Raw genomic sequence first — 17180 nt, 5'->3', positions numbered from 1 at the left:
CTAAAAAAAAAATAAATAGAATGAAACAAAGAATAACAGAATGAATAGAATGGTCATCTGTCACTTTGTTTCATTTAATTTTTTTTCTCTCGTTTTGTTGATTGTCTGATTTTGCTTATCATTGAATGCAATACAATATGATGAAACAAGAACAAAACAAAATCCAAAAAAAGAGATAAAGGGGGAGTAATGAGAAAAAGAACAACCAATATTTGTGTATACATTTCTTGTGGTCATCATTATCATCTTTGATCTGGATAAAGATCGAAAATAATGGAAAAAAAACCAGTGAAAAAAACTCATATTCTCAATAATGGAGACCAATATTCTCATCATTGTACAAGATTCATTACAACGAAAGAAAGAAAGAGAGAGAGAGAGAGAAACTTGAAATGAACAGAATAATTCAAGAGAAAAAAAACCAGGCAAAAAAAAAAGTTTCACAACGATTAGTTTATGAATAATTGAAATCATATGCAATAACTAGAGCTTCGTCGGACCACGCGTTGCCTTGGCGCCGTTATTTAAAAATCTCTTAAAGCGTTAAGCTCTTGGCGTCATTTCTTACCCAACAAAAATCGATTTAAATTTTGATTTTATTTATTATTATTATTGTTGCTTTCAATAATAATGAATAAAAATAAGATTCGTCGTTGACAAAATCTTCAAATATGTTGATGATGGTGAAAAAAAATGAAAGAAAATAAAAGAGAATTTAATCAATTTTATTCTATTCTATTCTCACGAGAATTCTCAAGAATTTTGAATGTTTTTTTTTCTTTTGTCAATTCTGTGAAAAAAAATAAGCTTATACTATTTCGATTCATTGTGCAGGGATGTGTCCCAATAGACGCGCTATTTTTTTTTTGTTTATAGCGCGTAAACTCATTTGTTGTTTGTTTTGAACATTTGATTTTGTACTCATTGTTTTTTGTTCTCTTTGATAGTTTCATCATTATTTTACCATTCCGGTTATTGATAGAAAATGTCATCAAATAAAATAACCGACTATTTCATAAAACGTTCTAATGTTTTATACAACAGTAGCAACAATAAAAATGAAAATAATTTGTCTGAATATCGAAAAAATGGAAAAAACGTGAAAACTAAAACAAAATCACCGCCAAAAATTATAGCTGATTATGATGATTCAACAACAGATATTGATGACGATAATTTAACAGAAATTGATATTCATTCTTCAAGTACTGAAGTAATTGATGATGATGAAAATGAACCACCACCGGCAACAAAACCGAAAAGAAAAAAGAAGCAACAAGTTGTAATTCGAAAATCAACAAGAAAAATCAATAATGAAACTGCAACAAATGTTGATCCGGTAATACAATCATCAACAATTGATGATATGAACATTTGGACACAAAAATATCGACCAAAAACTATCGATAATATGATTGGACAAACGAATGAAATTAAAACGTTTAAAAATTGGCTTGAAAATTGGGACATGAAATTCAATAATGATGATAAATATGATGACGAAGACGATGACGATGATGTTGATTGTGTTGGTAAATGTTTTTATATATTTGGATCGAATGGTATCGGTAAAACATCAATGGTTTATGCTGTAGCCAAAGATTGTGGATACAATATACTTGAATACAATGCAACCATTAAACATTTGACACCGAAATCATTGCAAAATGAATTATATGAATCATCACAATCATATCTGATTGATAATTCAACATGGCAAAATAATCATGAACAAATTTTTAACGGTTTTTCTAAATCATTAATTCTATTCGATGATATTGATGCAATTATTTATGAAAATAAATCATTAAACGAATTATGGCGATCATTGAAAACAATCATACGATATTCACGAAAACCGATAGTAATTACATCGGATTTGCAGCCATCATTTTTATGTAATGAACAAAATTTTTTCCACATAATACAATTACGTCCTGTTCGATTTGAATTGATTATTGAACATTTGGATCAGATTTTTAATATGGAATCTATCGATAATAAACTAACTAATCATAATGGTGATTTTTATGGAATTTTATTCGAATCGAATGATTTAAGAAAGATGATCAATCAATTGGATTTTTGGTTTCCACACAAACAAATTCATAATCATCATCAAAGTCAATCATTGGAAACGAATCTCAAAACATATTATCAACATTATATGAATAAAATATTTATGAATACAGAAAAATCATTGGATAAACAATCAAAAATATTAGAAACATTATCGAATGATGATTTATATCAGACCAATATTGATCGATTTTTGAATAAAAACGATGAAATGGATGAAAATCGATATAATGCCTATTCGATCGATAAACGATATACATTAATAAACGAAAACGATAACAGCAACAACAACAACAACAATCATCATCATCATATTACGATGAAAAAATTTCATGATGATCATTTATGGCTATATCAATGTGATCATAATTTTATTTGTACACAAATGACCACCGATTTAACATTTGAATCATTACAAATGATACAAGATTATTATAAATACAATGATCTTTATAGTTTAACAAAATTTGATTACCTTTCATTATTTGAATTTGTTATTGAATCATTTCCCGGATTATTTTCATCATTATATCCATTGCATTGTATTATTCCACATGATGATGAATCTAATCAACATAAACATCGGACACGATCATCACAGAAACGAAAACGTCGATTACAATTTATACAAATTGAATATTTTGATTGAAATTTTAAAATTAATTTTCACATATCTATATCAAAATGAAGCAAAATAATAATAATAAATGAAATATATCAATTTTACACACACACACACACATCGTAATTTGGAACGATTTCTGTTTTCATCAAAATGAATTGTAAAAAATGGGAATTTTTTTTCAAATTGTTGTTTTCGATACCAATATTCGATGGCGCTAGAATCGTAGTGTGTGTGTGTGTGTACAGAGAGAAAGTAATAAAAAAAAAGGCAGAAGCACACATATTCAAATTCGATTTATATATGGACATGTTTCTTTCTTTATGCTTATTCTTCTTCCTTTTGTTGGTCTGTGTTGTTGTTGTTGCTGTTGATGCTGTCCAATCCATACATCCATACATGATGATTAAAATTTTATATTTCTGCTCATATAAAATATGAATAGAATTGCTTTGCCACCACTACACGAGACAATAACGACAACAACAACCAAATGATCATCATCATCATCATCATCATCATCATAATCATTATTTTGCCAATATAATAACGATGATGATGATGATCGATATGAGATAACAATTTATATATGTTATATTTGCTCCCAGTTCTAATAATAATCATCATCATTATTATTATTATTATTGTTTCCTCCAGGTGGTTTTGAAAACCCATCCCTACCCATTATTATTGTCACATATCGTTTATTTCTAAAAAAATAAGTCGTCAATTTTTTTAAAATTTATTATCAAGAAATTCTTTCATAAAAATCACACATTCAACCATTCTAGAAATTATCAAATTCATGAATATATTCGAATTCATGTGTGTGTGTGAAACAAACACGTCATTTTTTTCCATCACCAAAAATAAATATATAGCCAAAATAAATTTATCAAAGTAATACTTTCTCATATTGATGATCAATTATTGTTTGTTGATAGGATTTTTTTTCAATAAAAAAAAACTCATTGATTGATTATTATTAATGGCTGTAAGAAAAAAAGAAATGAAAATTTAAACATTTTTCATCATCATTCATATATATATCAACTCATCGTTGTCATTTTTTCAACATTATATTGATTGCAAAATCAAATCCATCCATGGCCATCAGCATTATCATCATCATCATACAAGCTTCGAACCAAATTAAACTTTCCATTTTGAAAACAAACAAATGAACCAAGGTCAATCATCATCATCATCATTTGAATGTCAACAAGTTTTCATAGCAAGATAGAGAAAAAAAAAGAGAAATAGACAGAAAAAAAGAAGAAATAAAAGTAAAGAAGAAATTACGCCATAATCGAATATCAATCGTGATTATAACATCATCATTGAAATCGACACCAACAACAACAACAACAACAAAAAAATGAAGAAAAACTAAAATAAACAGTTTTTAACCCGACTTTTACTCTATTCAGTATTGTTCATTTTTTTTTGTTTGTTTGTTGTAAATCCTGCCATCACAAGTTGAATGAACATTGGCAAAGCAACAACAACAACAACGACAAAAACCATATTGTGTGGTGTAAATTGATCTGGTGCATATACATATTCTATTTTTTTTGTCATTTCCGAATCACACTGACATTACAATTTCACATGTGTGTGTATGTGTATGCATGCCGGTAATTGTCATGTAGACAAATTTTATATACAAAAACCGAAGAAGAAAAAAAAATTATCGAAATATTTTTTTATTGATTCAATAAACATGATTTTAGCGAAAAAAAAATTGATTCGATAACATAAGACCAAAACATAAATCCCGTAATAACCAACTATTTGTTCATCGATTAGAGGTTATTATTGAAAGACAGAAATTTCTCAATTTTATCTTCCAGGATCGTTTTTGTTTTATATCAAGCCTTATCATCATTATATTGTATCTAGGTTTTAAATTATAAATTTATCACATTGTCTCTCTTTGGCTTTCCATCCATCCATCCATCCATTCATCCATCCATCCATTTATTTTCCTCCAAATTATATCTTAATACTTTGACTGAACCAAATTGTTTTTATTTTCAAGGTAAAATTATAATTTTTAATAAATATCATATTTTTTCTAATTCAATTTGAATTTTTTTTTCAATTAATTCACAATTTTCAGAATGGATTTAGATGATAAATCATTGGATAGTGAAAATAGCCAAAATGGACCAAATAGTGATTATGATTGTCCAAATGATGAATTGAGTATTGAATTTGATCATGATCCATCGATATCACCATTGGATATGAGACTTGTCTGTGATTCATTTAGACGTTCCATTAAGGATAAATCTGAGATTGATTTATGCCTTTATCTAAAAGCATACAGTGAATTGATCAAGTATGTCGATATTATTGTTATCATTAATCATTAATAGTAGATAATAATGTAATCTTTTTTTTATCCATAATCCAGATTCTTCAATATGTTTGGAGCATTATTCACATTTGTAACCAAAGATGTACATTCAAAGATTGAAATTTTAGAATCATATGCAAATGATGATAACCATGGTAGCAATTATCGTACAATCGCTTTAATGATCGAATTTGAACGTAATCAAAATTTATTAATTGACCAAAAACGGCCTTCCGGTTCACGTACATTATTACGTTTACATCGTGCATTAGAATTTATATCAACATTTTTAATGGAAGTAACTAAATTAGAGGATGATGCTAGTACAGTTTCAGCTGCACGTTATGCATATAATCAAACATTAGCCAAATATCATCCTTGGTATGTAAGGAAATCTGTACAAATTGCAACCATTTCATTACCATATCGTCGTAATCTTGTTGAACGTGTTTATGGTGGCCGTTATCCAAATGGTGGTGCAAAAAAAGTAAATGATAATATGTCCTATATGGCTAATATTACCGAACAGGTATTCAAAGCAACACAAAAACTTTATGAAGAACATGAACTTCTTGATCTGCCATAATAATAATTAATTAATTAATTGAAATTGATATATATGATTATTGTTCATCCGGTTAATTCAATACAATGCAATTTGCAATACACACACACACACACATTCATTGCACGAATACACTGATTTGTTCATTAGAAGATTTTTATGTTCAAAAAAAAAACAAAATATTTCTCTTTGTTATTGCCATAATTTTAATTAATTACACGTATATATTACCTTAATCAGATAAAAAAAAATCGAAATCAAACACTCTCATCTCTATAGACTCAAGAGTAATTGAAATTTTAGGAAAAAATTTATCAAATAATTGATATCACATAATGATAATTTATGATGAGTTTTATTTTTATGAAAATTAAATGGAAATGGATGGAATTTTTTTTTTTAATTTTTCCAATTTTGAATTTGATTTAGTTTTTTTTTAACCTTTTCGAAATATTCACATCATCATTTTTTGAATATATTTTTTTTAGGGCACGTGATGATGATGGATTCCAATTTTTTTTTGTACGCATGCGTGATTTTTGGTATTGTGTTTCGATAAATCTTGTCTTTTTTTGTTTGATGCTCAAAATGAAAAAAAAACTGAAGTAGTGGTATGAAAAAGAATGGGTGAGAGAAAAAGGATACAATTGTTGTAGTAGTATTTTCAACGTTTTTTTTTCTACTTAGCAATGAGTAGAACGACCACACCACAAACGAGCAGCGTAATTTTGTTGTTATTTTCTTTTTTGACTTATTTCGATTTTTTTTGTTGTTATCAAAAAATTTTTTTTTCTAAAAAAAATTCCATGATTTCAAGATTAAGATAAGAATTGCATCTACCAATTGTAAGACAATTTTTTTTGTTTAATATTAATAATATATATAAAAGTTGTGGTTTGAACTTTCTATTTTGATTTTTCTTTGAATGAGCCATTAATTAAATTATATTATGTTTTAAAATTTTGGTTATTTTTTTTTGTTGATTTCATTGAATTTTTGATTTTTATTATCCACAATGGATGTTTTGGCATCAATAATTTCATATGATTCTATTTTCAATAGCAAAACCATGAATTCTGGAACATGTGTTCAACATCCAATTCAATCTATTGGCTCAAAAAATCGACATCAACAACAAATAACATCAAATGGTAACAGAAGTGATACAACTGATGCTGGATCATCATCCAATAATGGGGAATCATCATCATCACCATCATCAACTGATTCAGATTTTAATTATGATAGATTTTCTTTGGATAATTTCTACAAATTAATGAGATTTGAACGTTTAAGAATGGTTACCTATATTCTATATGATCATCAATGGCCCAAAATGGATATAATTTCACCTGCTTCATTGGCAAAAGCTGGATTTTTCTATTATAAAGATGATAGTGTTTGTTGTGCATTTTGTCGTGGAAAAGTTCGCAATTGGGAAGAAGGTATGTGTATTATTTTCGATGATAAAAAAATCAATAAATCAATTTATACCTTATTAGGAGATTTGGCTATGGAAGAACATCGACGTCATTTTCCTAATTGTCAATTCGTGCAAGGCAAACCTGTCGGCAATGTTCCGATCGAATCAGATCCCGATATCAACTGTAATGATTCATCAAAAGTGTCAAATTTCTATATCGATAATGATCCCGGACAAGAACCAATCAAAATTAATTATAATAAATCAATGACGCCTAAATTTCCGCCATTTATTGAAAAGAACAAACGAGAAATGACCTTTTCACATGAAAATTGGCCTACAACCGGTAAACCTGACAAAAAATTGTTTATTGATGCTGGATTCTTTTTCACTGGAAAAGGAGATCGTACACGTTGCTACCATTGTGGCGGTAATCTAATAAACTGGAAACCCGAAGAAAATCCAATGGAAGAGCATGCATTGTTTTTTCCTGAATGTCCATTCATTATCAGTATTATGGGAGCTGATTATTTAGAATTCGTCAAATTCAAAAAACAGATAATTGAAATGCGCTCGAAAATGGAAACACCTTATGAATCAAAAGCTTATGATATAAATTGTTTACGTAAAATATCTTTTGAAAATTTTACAGCCATGAAACAAGCTGCACGACGAATATTAAGCCGATTGGGACAACCTAAACATACACAGCAAACTTATCAAGAATATTTGGATAAATTTTTCTTTTTTCTTGATTGCAACAAATTGTTTTATTATTTATCACGAATGAATGTTCTACAAGCTTCAAGTCAAGATGATATTAACATTGATGATAATGGCATTGATTCACCATTACGAAATTCATCCATATTCTGTTTACCAGAATCGAGCGATAGCGATTATTCTAGCTCAAATTCTGATTGTGAAGATATTTTATCACCAAAATCTGAACGAGAATCATCATTATCATCATCATTATCGTTACTTTGTAACAAAAATAGCAAAAACAATCACTCTAGTCTAATATGTTTGATATGTTATGATAAAATGATACAAGTTGTATTTCTACCATGTGGACATCAAATGGCTTGTATGAAATGTGCATCACAATTAAATACATGTCCAATATGTCGTCAGATTATTACGGATAAAGTTCGTACATATTTTGCACATGTAGATGAATGATTAAACAAAACAAAACAAAAAAATATCTCTTTTTTTTCTCATCAACAATGAATGAATGAATGAATTAATTAATTAATTAATTAATGATTCACTTAATCTCTTTTTTGGCATGTTTTACTGTTTTTTATTAATCATCATAACACATTAAATGCTACATACATATATATGATATGATATATAATTTTATTTTATCACAATAAAATGATCAATAATCATTGATTTTTTTTTCTTTATGATGATGATGATGATGACGACAAAATAATAAATAAAATAAAATTAAGACGTAATTTTCAACAAAACAAAAACAGACACACAGACAACAAAATGTTTTCTCTCTCTTTCTTTCTTTTTTTCTTTGTAATTCAATTTTTGCACTTGAATTGTAACAATTTATTTGGAACATCAGATGAATTTTCTTATATATTAAAATTCATCATCATCATTTGATTCAGCAGCTATATAATTGATGATTTTCAATAATAAAAATCAATTTGATTTTTTTTTTAGTTTATATTTACATATAATAGTTTGATTGTCAACAAAACACACGCACAAATGATATATGATTATAAACAACGTTTTATTGTTTCTACTATTTCATTCTTTTCATTATGTTTTTGTTACAATTTTCATAATGGTTTTATGGAACCATCAAACAATGATAATGAAAATGGTCGACCACAACAGATACACATTTCTTTAGGACGTTAGTATTGTTTGACACTAAATCATCATCCATGGATGATCATTAACATTTTGTTTGTTTTGTTTGTATTATTATTATATATACGACTTATAATTTGGTGTGTGTTTTGGAAATTGTAATAATAAAAATTCTTTATTATTATTATTATATTTTTACCATTTTTTTTTACAAATGAATTCAATTTGAAATTTTAAGCCAATACCAGTGACATTATTATTACATGGACAACGTATTCATCATGTAATCAAACAATGGTTAAATATGGTATCGATTCGAATCAATTGAATCGATTTGCATTTGGTGATTGTAATGTATTTATTGATGGTGGTCCTAAACATCGAAAACATTATATTCATCGTGTTCGATTGTCGAATTTAAAACCTTCCATTCGTTATTGTCAGTGGTATTTATATGACAATGAAATAATTTTCATTATCATTTTTTATTAATTAACATTTTTTTTGTTGTTGTTTCATTTTTAGATTATCAATGTTATGGATCAAATGGATTTCAAACACTTTCATCGTTATTGTATAATTTTAAAAGTCCTAATCCATACAATGATTGGAATGCTCGTATATTAATTTTTGGAGATTTAGGCTTAGAAAATGGCCAATCAATACCACGTATACAGAAAGAAATTGATGATAATAATATTGATATGATAATACATGTTGGTAAGTTGATATATGAATGATTCCATCCAATAATAATATCCTTTTTTTCTAATCTCTCAAACAAAAGGTGATTTTGCCTATGATTTGGATTCAGTACGTTACTCTCTCATATAATCCATTAATAGATAACAAAATGAATAATGAAAATAATAAATAGAATGATTCATATGTAGGTGATGCTTTCATGAGACGAATTGAACCGATTGCATCCAGAGTACCATATCAAACTTGTCCTGGCAATCATGAACAAAATTAGTCAGTTTTTTTTGGATTCATTTTGATATCTATTCATTCTTATAACATTCATTACTGATTGTGATTTCTTTATCATTTGAATAGTAATTTTTCCAATTACATCAATCGTTTCACAATGTACGATATGATCGATAGTAATATCAATAATCATTATTATACATTCAATGTTGGACCAATTAAATTCATATCATTTTCAACTGAATTCTATTTCTTCATTGAATATGGTTTCACACAAATGTTTCGTCAATATGAATGGTTGGAAAAAACATTGATCAATGCAAATGAAAATCGCCATAAACAACCATGGATTATAACATTCGGTCATCGGCCAATGTATTGTGGCAATGATAATTATGATGATTGTACAAGATTCGAATCAATCGTATGTTTATTTGTTTTTTTTGTTTGATTTTAATTTTCTTTCAAACCAATTCTGTTTTCTATTCTGAAATTAGATACGAAAAGGATGGCCATATATTGGTTTAGGATTGGAAGATTTATTCTATAAATATGGTGTCGATATAGAAATTTGGGCACATGAACATAGCTATGAACGTATGTGGCCTGTTTACAATACAATCGTCCATAATGGTACTGTTGATCCAAATAATCCATATTATAATGCACAAGCACCAATACATCTAATAACTGGATCAGCTGGTTGTAAAGAACGTTTAGATTTATTTCGTTCACCACAGCCATGGAGTGCTAAACGTATTGTTGATTATGGTTATACAAAATTCCATATAATTAATCGTACACATATTTATATTGAACAAATATCCGATGATCAGGTATGTATACAATGTGTTTTATAACATCAAATTAATTAAATCATAATGATCACAATATAGCAAGGTACAATTGTCGATTCATTTACAGTAATTAAAAATAATGATTTACCTGTTTGGCTACATGAATAATAATAATCAAGCGAAATAAACAGACACAATCAAATCAAACACCAGAATAACAGCTAAAATTTTTTCTTCTTTCTTTCTTTTTTTAATTAATTATTTGATTCCATTTTGATAATAATAATAAATAATATATATAATAATGATAATAAACATCACAACAACAACAACAACAACAACAACAATATATTCTTCAGTTGACATTGTATTGTTTTTATTTTTGTCTTTATTATCATTATCATTATCGATCATCATTATCATTTATATTCATCATATATAATAATGATAACATTCATATTTGTTTCATTATAATTTTTTTTTGTATATCATCATCATCATCATAATCATCATGTTCTATGGTTTGTATAAATTAAAGACCAAACGAAGCAAAAAAAAAGAGAAGAAAGTAAGAAGAAAGTAAGATCTTTTCATTCATATAACAACGACAACGATATACTGTTATTTACAGAATTTATGATGATGATAATGGGCGATAATTATTATTGATCTGAATAAAAGATTTTTTTTCAGCTTTTTTTTCTCTCTCCTGTACAACGATCAATTGAATAGAGGCGCCTGTGTGTTTGTTTGTGTAGAATGAAAAACAAAAAATAAAAGAGAAGAAAATTTTTCATTCATTCTGGTTATTACAATTGATAATTTGTTGTTGTTGTTGTTGTTTTTTTAATAATAATAATAATAATAACAGATCATTTTGGGTATTTTTTTTTGTTTGTTTGTTTTGTTTCATATATTCGTATATCAATGTTAGTTGTATATTTGTGTTTGTTGGTGGGTGTAGTCACATTAAAAATATCATAATAATCAATCAGAATGAATAAATGAATGATGGAATCATTAATAAATGAAAAAATGGAATCATCAAATCAATCATCAATAGAAGTTGTTTTTTTCATATCTGATAAAAATATCCAAGACATTTTGTCATAATTAAATCATAATTAATCAACAACAATGATGGCAACAATTGTGTTTAATTGATTGTATTTGACCTGCATTTTTTTTTTGCATTAAATTCAATTGATTGATCGTTTTGTACGTATTTGTTTGTGTGTGTGTGTGTGATTTACTTATTCAACTAAATATACAAGATAAAAATGGATAACAGCAATGAAAGAAAATTTGATATTGAAAATTTTTTTTTTTTGGCCACAAATGTTTTTCTTTTGTTTGAGATCAAATTTACAATGTATGTTGGTTGGTTGGTTGGTTGGTTGGTTGGTTCAATATCGGCTAATAATTATGAAAATGATGAATTAGTTATATAATCAAACGATGATGCGAGAAAAAAAAATTTTCTTATTCCAGTATCTTGTGTAAATGATTACAATATTTATTCTTTTATACAAATAGAATAAAATCCTATTCTGTTTGTATGTTTGTGTGTGTGTGTTGAATAGGTAAAATTTGAGCTCTCATTATGAAATAAAAATCAAAAAAAAAAACAAAACAAAACAAACATTAATGTACGTATTAATCTGTCCGTTTTATTTATGAATAATGTTGTTTCTGTCACCATCGTCATCATTATTTCTGTCTTTACGTAAAATGATATAAATTATATATATAACTTTTAATATGCAATGCAATGTTTGCCTGTTGTTGTTGTTATTGTTTTTTTTTGCCACAAAAATGATGATTTTTATGATAATGATGAGCATGATGAGCATGATAATGGATCTTTGGCAATACTTTAACACACACACACACACAAATTCAATGTGTTAATCTGGTATGTATTTAAGAGGAATGACGATGGGTAACCATGATGATGTTGGTAACAAAATTTCTATTCTGAATAAAAATGTAACAGACATCCATTCATTGAAAGAAAAAAAAATTTGCCGATATGGACAATGAATTGAAATTGATGATTATGGATTCTGGTTGATTCTTGGTTGTCTTTGGTTTGTAACATAAAAAAAATTCTGATGATGATTATGATGATGATGATGATGATGATGATGAATTACTCCTATGATTACAAAGAAATTTTTGTTTTGTTTTGTTGATGGTTCTTTTATCTTCATTCATCACACACACACACACATAAATCTTGGTTATTATGATTTTTTTTTCATTTTTCATTTTCCATTTTTCTTTTTCATTTATATTTCTATATTCAAATTATTAAAAATGTATTTTTTCTTGGAACAATCAGAAAATAAAAGAAAACAAATTATGTCGATGATAATGGCAATGATGACGATAATGATGATGATAAGTTCGCTATTTTTTCTTTTTTTTTGGTAATCACTATTGAAATTGTTTATTATCCATAGTTTCTGTTATATCTCTGTGTGTGTGTGTGTGTGTGTGTGTATGTGTTTCTGATTGTCTTCAAAAAAAAAAAAAAAAAAAAAAAATCCAAGAGCTCCAATTATATATATGGATATTTTATTTTTATATGTCAGAAATTAGGATTGTAAACGTCTCGATAATAAGGACTGTATTGTTGTTGTTTGGCACTAGTGTTTTGCCACCATTGTTTTGTAGGCGTCATTGATGTTGGTGGTAATTGTTGTTGTTGTGATGGTTGCGGTTGTTGTTGCTGTTGTTGTTGTTGTTGTTGTGCTGTAATAGCACTTTGATGATGTGGATGATGGTATGCCGATGATGATGGTCGCCAATGGACTCCTGACGACCTTGCAGGTGTTCGGCTTAATTGATCATGATGTGATTGTTGTTGTTGTTCATCATGTATCATTGTGGATATATCGTTTAGGCCACCACAGCTAGTACTGTGATTGCCAATACGGGACGGACATTGGTTTGCTGGCACTGGTATTGGTCGATGACATGATGCTGAAATGACGTTCGGACGACTTGGTGAATTGATTGATGATACATCGGTAACACTTGGCCTATGTAATGGATATATTGGAGGTGTATGTATAATTTGATTTGTCGACGTTGATGTCGATGTTGGCAACGGAGGCGGTGGCGGTGGTATTGTTGGTGCCGATACGGCTGATGGTGCTTGGCCAAGTGGTACTGGCTGTTGACTACCAGTTCCCGGTATCATTCGTAGAGGATGTGTACTCATATGGGCCGGTGGAGGAGGTGGCGGTTGTTGACTGATTGTTAAATGATCGTTTGTATTTACTGATGGCGGAGCTCCACGTTCATTTGTTCCATAACCGGATGTACGTCCATTGTTGGCCCCATGGTACATTGAACCGGTATTGAGCGGTGCTGATTGACAGCGACCCGGCTCTGGTCTAGGTACAATATGACATGGTAAACGTTGATGTAGGCCACCGGTACGTGCTAGTTCGTATCGTTTTTCATCTCGTCGCAATTTGTAGGCCAATGCGAATGCAAACGCAACAAGAAAAATTTTCGGTACCAACATAACATATACTTGTGTTGAAACATTACCGGTGAGCGGATAATTAGGAATTCGTGTCCAAGTAAATGGGAGCAAGCTGAACAATTGATTGAGCATTATAAGCAAATGTAATACAGCATACGTGACCAGGAGGTAGTAATTTTGAAAATTGAGACCACAAAGACAGATACCGGCCAAACAGCACATAAATGCCGCAACAAATGCCGATTTACCTGATTCATAGCCATCGACAACAATTTTTGGATAAGTGAATCCCCAAAAAGCGGCAATAAACATGGCCACCAACATTATTATGTTGCTCACAACGAGCACATAGGTCATGGCCCGATATCTGTTCATACTGCTTCAATGTAACAATATTGATGACGAATATTGACCGTCTTTAGCGACGGCAGCTATTACGTGTGACGGCGTCAGCTGAAAGACTTTAATCTTACACGTCGTCGTCATTAAAATACTTTCATCAATACATGTTCATCAAATGTTGCTGAAATGGATAACTAAATTATGGCCTTCTAATTCCTGTTTAATCGCTAAACAACTTTCATCAAATGAATTCACAACACTAATTATTATTTCACACTCGAATCACTGAAAGCAAAAACAATACAATTTGAAATAACAACAACAACAACAACAACAACAATAATAATAATAATAATGATGATGATGAATGAATTTTCAAAGAGAAGAGAAAGAGAGAGAAAGCAAAAAAAAAATGGACAGAAACAAAACGATTGAATTTATTGATATAATCGGATTTGATACACCGTTGCTGATCACTGTAATTGTGTGATTGAGAATTATTATTTTTTTTTTAATCTTTCACCACTTTAATTATTATATTATAAAAAATGATATGATGAGAAGGATATTAATTGATTTACGAATTGTAATTTACAGGCACAAACACACATACACATACGCACACATTCTTTATTGTCCATCATTTGTTTTTTTTTTTTTTTGTTATTATTGGACATTTCAATTATTGTAGAATTGTTGATATTAGTTCAAATAAATTATGATAATTGTTGTTCTGATGCATATGACATGATGATGATGACAGCATGATTGGTCATCATCACATATCATCATTTGTCCATGATTACCATAATGATGAAAATGGATAATAATCCATTCACAAAAAGGCCCATTATCAATGAGATACCGGAAAAAATGTTGAAAAAACAACAACAATAACAACAAAAGACATTATGGAAAAAAAATAATAATAAACTTAATTGTTCTAATAATGATTGTAGCCGTTTGTTGTTGTTGTCGAATAGTTGTAAGTATATTTTAGAGCAACATTTACATTGTTTCAATATTCTTTTTTTTCAATGGATTTTTTGTTTGTTTGGGTGTGCGTTTTATTTTCTGGTTATGGTTTCACATTCAGGTTTGTACATTCTCTATATGAACATTTTTGTCGTTGTTGTTGTTGTTGTTGTTGATAAAAAAAAATTCAATGTATAAATTTTATCTAATCTAAACAAAATGGATTGATTAATTATGCGAAATAATAATTATATGATGATGATTTGAATGAATTTCTTTTTGTTGTTTGTTAATCATGATTGTTGTTGTTGTTATGGTTGTTGTTGTTGTATGATTTTTTTTAATCATGAATATTCTTTTTTTTCGTTCGTAAACAATTTATTAATGATAAACGATGATAATTTCATTGAAATCATGACGATAATGTTTGATAATGAACATTTGTTTTTTTCTTGTTTTGTTTTCTGGTTGATACATCACATACAATGGTCACACACACATATATATATTTTGTAATGTAGACATTTAGAGTCATTCATAGATCATCATCCAAATATGATCATCATCATTATAATTGTCATCATTATCATGAGAATTTATTATTATTGTGATTTTTATCCAGAATACATAGTTTACACTGCACACACACACACACACATACACAAATTTATATATATACAAGGGCCAGATTTGTGGACAACTTGAATCAATGAAAAAAAAAGAGTGAGAGAGAGATAGAAATGCTGAGTTTGTTTCACATTCACAATAGAATTGATAGAATACATATACAGTAGAATAATAATATTAATAAACATTACATTGAATGAAATATGAAAAACGAATACTGGTAATATGAAAGAAAAGAAAATAGACGACGACGGCAACGACGACGACGACGACGAAAATTGTAGTAGACGACAATCTAGATGTGTTTTTCTCATTCTCTTGCGAGAATCACACGCTAAAAGCCAAATACACATATAGAGAGATCCAATCATTGGTAGAAAAAGTGAGAGAGAAAATGCCTGAGTGAATGAATGAATGATGGGAGAATCCTGGAACCCGAACCAGTTTTCTTGGGGTTTTTTTTCTTTCTTTTTCTTTTTGGCTCTTCATTTGTCCTGTTTCTATTTCAAATTCTGTATGTGTTTATGGGTGTATGTCCTATGTGCATACACACACACACACACACACACAAACACATAAGTAATAGCACACTTGAGACCTAAAATGTAGAAGAAGAAGCTTAAACTTGAAAAAAATAATATACACACACACACAAACACAGAAGGCAAAGTATATTGGACTCGATATACTAAAATAGGTTTCTTTCTCTATCCATTTTTTTTCTTTCTTTTTTTTTGGTCCGCTTTCATCACACAGACTAACGCAATCGCGTTTGGATGCCCTTAACCGAATAAATACAAATTTGCCGACTTGCGATTGGCGATTTTGACGTGCTTGTTTCTTTATTCAACGAACAAAAAAAAATTATTATATACGAACCATACACTTTGAATGTGGTAGAATGAATGAATTGTTTTTTTTTTGGCTTTACAACCACTGTATTGGTAATGATGAGGATGAGGATGTGGATGTGATATATATTAATGATGATGTAAAAGTAACTATTGCAATTTGACCGAAAGAGAAAAAAAATCTCTAAATCGTTTTGTGAAACAAAACAAACAAACAAAAAAAATTTGAAATTTACCGATAAATTTTTTGATTTTTT

At 28.7% G+C, this 17180-nt stretch overlaps 4 protein-coding genes across 7 annotated transcripts; 3 read left to right on the top strand and 1 right to left on the bottom strand.

Moving 5' to 3' along the window:
- The first annotated feature begins 3158 nt into the window (after positions 1-3158).
- On the top strand, positions 3159-6018 carry LOC124498823 (ceramide-1-phosphate transfer protein). 2 transcript variants are annotated; one of them, XM_075731285.1, is made up of 4 exons: positions 3165-4251; positions 4604-4742; positions 4824-5045; positions 5121-6018. In XM_075731285.1, exons 3-4 carry the CDS (start codon positions 4825-4827, stop codon positions 5647-5649), a joined length of 750 nt encoding a protein of 249 aa, XP_075587400.1. In that variant the 5' UTR covers positions 3165-4251; positions 4604-4742; position 4824; the 3' UTR covers positions 5650-6018. The 2 variants fall into 2 exon arrangements, with proteins under 2 accessions (XP_075587399.1, XP_075587400.1); XM_075731284.1 differs by having other exon boundaries at positions 3159-4742.
- A 296-nt stretch (positions 6019-6314) lies between these two features.
- On the top strand, positions 6315-9086 carry LOC124498803 (putative inhibitor of apoptosis). Of its 2 annotated transcripts, XM_047062624.2 has the most exons (3): positions 6315-6473; positions 6691-7073; positions 7131-9086. In XM_047062624.2, exons 2-3 carry the CDS (start codon positions 6698-6700, stop codon positions 8234-8236), a joined length of 1482 nt encoding a protein of 493 aa, XP_046918580.1. In that variant the 5' UTR covers positions 6315-6473; positions 6691-6697; the 3' UTR covers positions 8237-9086. The 2 variants fall into 2 exon arrangements, with proteins under 2 accessions (XP_046918580.1, XP_046918579.1); XM_047062623.2 differs by lacking the exon at positions 6315-6473 and having other exon boundaries at positions 6518-7073.
- On the top strand, positions 8792-10965 carry LOC124498809 (acid phosphatase type 7-like). 2 transcript variants are annotated; one of them, XM_075731282.1, is made up of 8 exons: positions 8792-8942; positions 9138-9338; positions 9425-9619; positions 9687-9712; positions 9777-9874; positions 9959-10256; positions 10330-10668; positions 10729-10965. In XM_075731282.1, the coding sequence occupies exons 1-8, from the start codon at positions 8792-8794 to the stop codon at positions 10795-10797; spliced, it is 1377 nt and encodes a 458-aa protein (XP_075587397.1). In that variant the 3' UTR covers positions 10798-10965. The 2 variants fall into 2 exon arrangements, with proteins under 2 accessions (XP_075587397.1, XP_075587398.1); XM_075731283.1 differs by having other exon boundaries at positions 8910-9039.
- A 521-nt stretch (positions 10966-11486) lies between these two features.
- Positions 11487-16077, bottom strand: LOC124498811 (uncharacterized). The gene has a single exon (XM_047062632.2). It carries the CDS (start codon positions 14501-14503, stop codon positions 13223-13225), a length of 1281 nt encoding a protein of 426 aa, XP_046918588.2. The 5' UTR covers positions 14504-16077; the 3' UTR covers positions 11487-13222.
- Between the last annotated feature and the right edge of the window lie 1103 nt (positions 16078-17180).

The sequence above is a fragment of the Dermatophagoides farinae genome, chromosome 5 (genome assembly GCF_024713945.1).
Source record: "Dermatophagoides farinae isolate YC_2012a chromosome 5, ASM2471394v1, whole genome shotgun sequence".
In the NCBI taxonomy this organism is placed as follows: domain Eukaryota; kingdom Metazoa; phylum Arthropoda; class Arachnida; order Sarcoptiformes; family Pyroglyphidae; genus Dermatophagoides; species Dermatophagoides farinae.
The sequence above is the reverse complement of the archived record's forward strand: the minus strand, read 5'-3'. Positions and strand labels throughout refer to the sequence as shown.

What these genes read in the sequence shown, in the direction of transcription:
- LOC124498823 (XM_075731284.1), top strand. Translation starts at nt 4,825, where the DNA reads ATGGATTTAGATGATAAATCATTGGATAGTGAAAATAGCCAAAATGGA. An exon ending in GCATACAGTGAATTGATCAA is followed by an intron (nt 5,046 to 5,120) that starts GTATGTCGATAT and finishes TCCATAATCCAG; the next exon opens with ATTCTTCAATATGTTTGGAG.
- LOC124498811 (XM_047062632.2), bottom strand. Translation starts at nt 14,503, where the DNA reads ATGAACAGATATCGGGCCATGACCTATGTGCTCGTTGTGAGCAACATA.
- LOC124498809 (XM_075731282.1), top strand. Translation starts at nt 8,792, where the DNA reads ATGATATATGATTATAAACAACGTTTTATTGTTTCTACTATTTCATTC. An exon ending in TGATATGATAATACATGTTG is followed by an intron (nt 9,620 to 9,686) that starts GTAAGTTGATAT and finishes CTCAAACAAAAG; the next exon opens with GTGATTTTGCCTATGATTTG. An exon ending in TTGCCTATGATTTGGATTCA is followed by an intron (nt 9,713 to 9,776) that starts GTACGTTACTCT and finishes AATAATAAATAG; the next exon opens with AATGATTCATATGTAGGTGA.
- LOC124498803 (XM_047062623.2), top strand. Translation starts at nt 6,644, where the DNA reads ATGGATGTTTTGGCATCAATAATTTCATATGATTCTATTTTCAATAGC. An exon ending in AGTTCGCAATTGGGAAGAAG is followed by an intron (nt 7,074 to 7,130) that starts GTATGTGTATTA and finishes ATACCTTATTAG; the next exon opens with GAGATTTGGCTATGGAAGAA.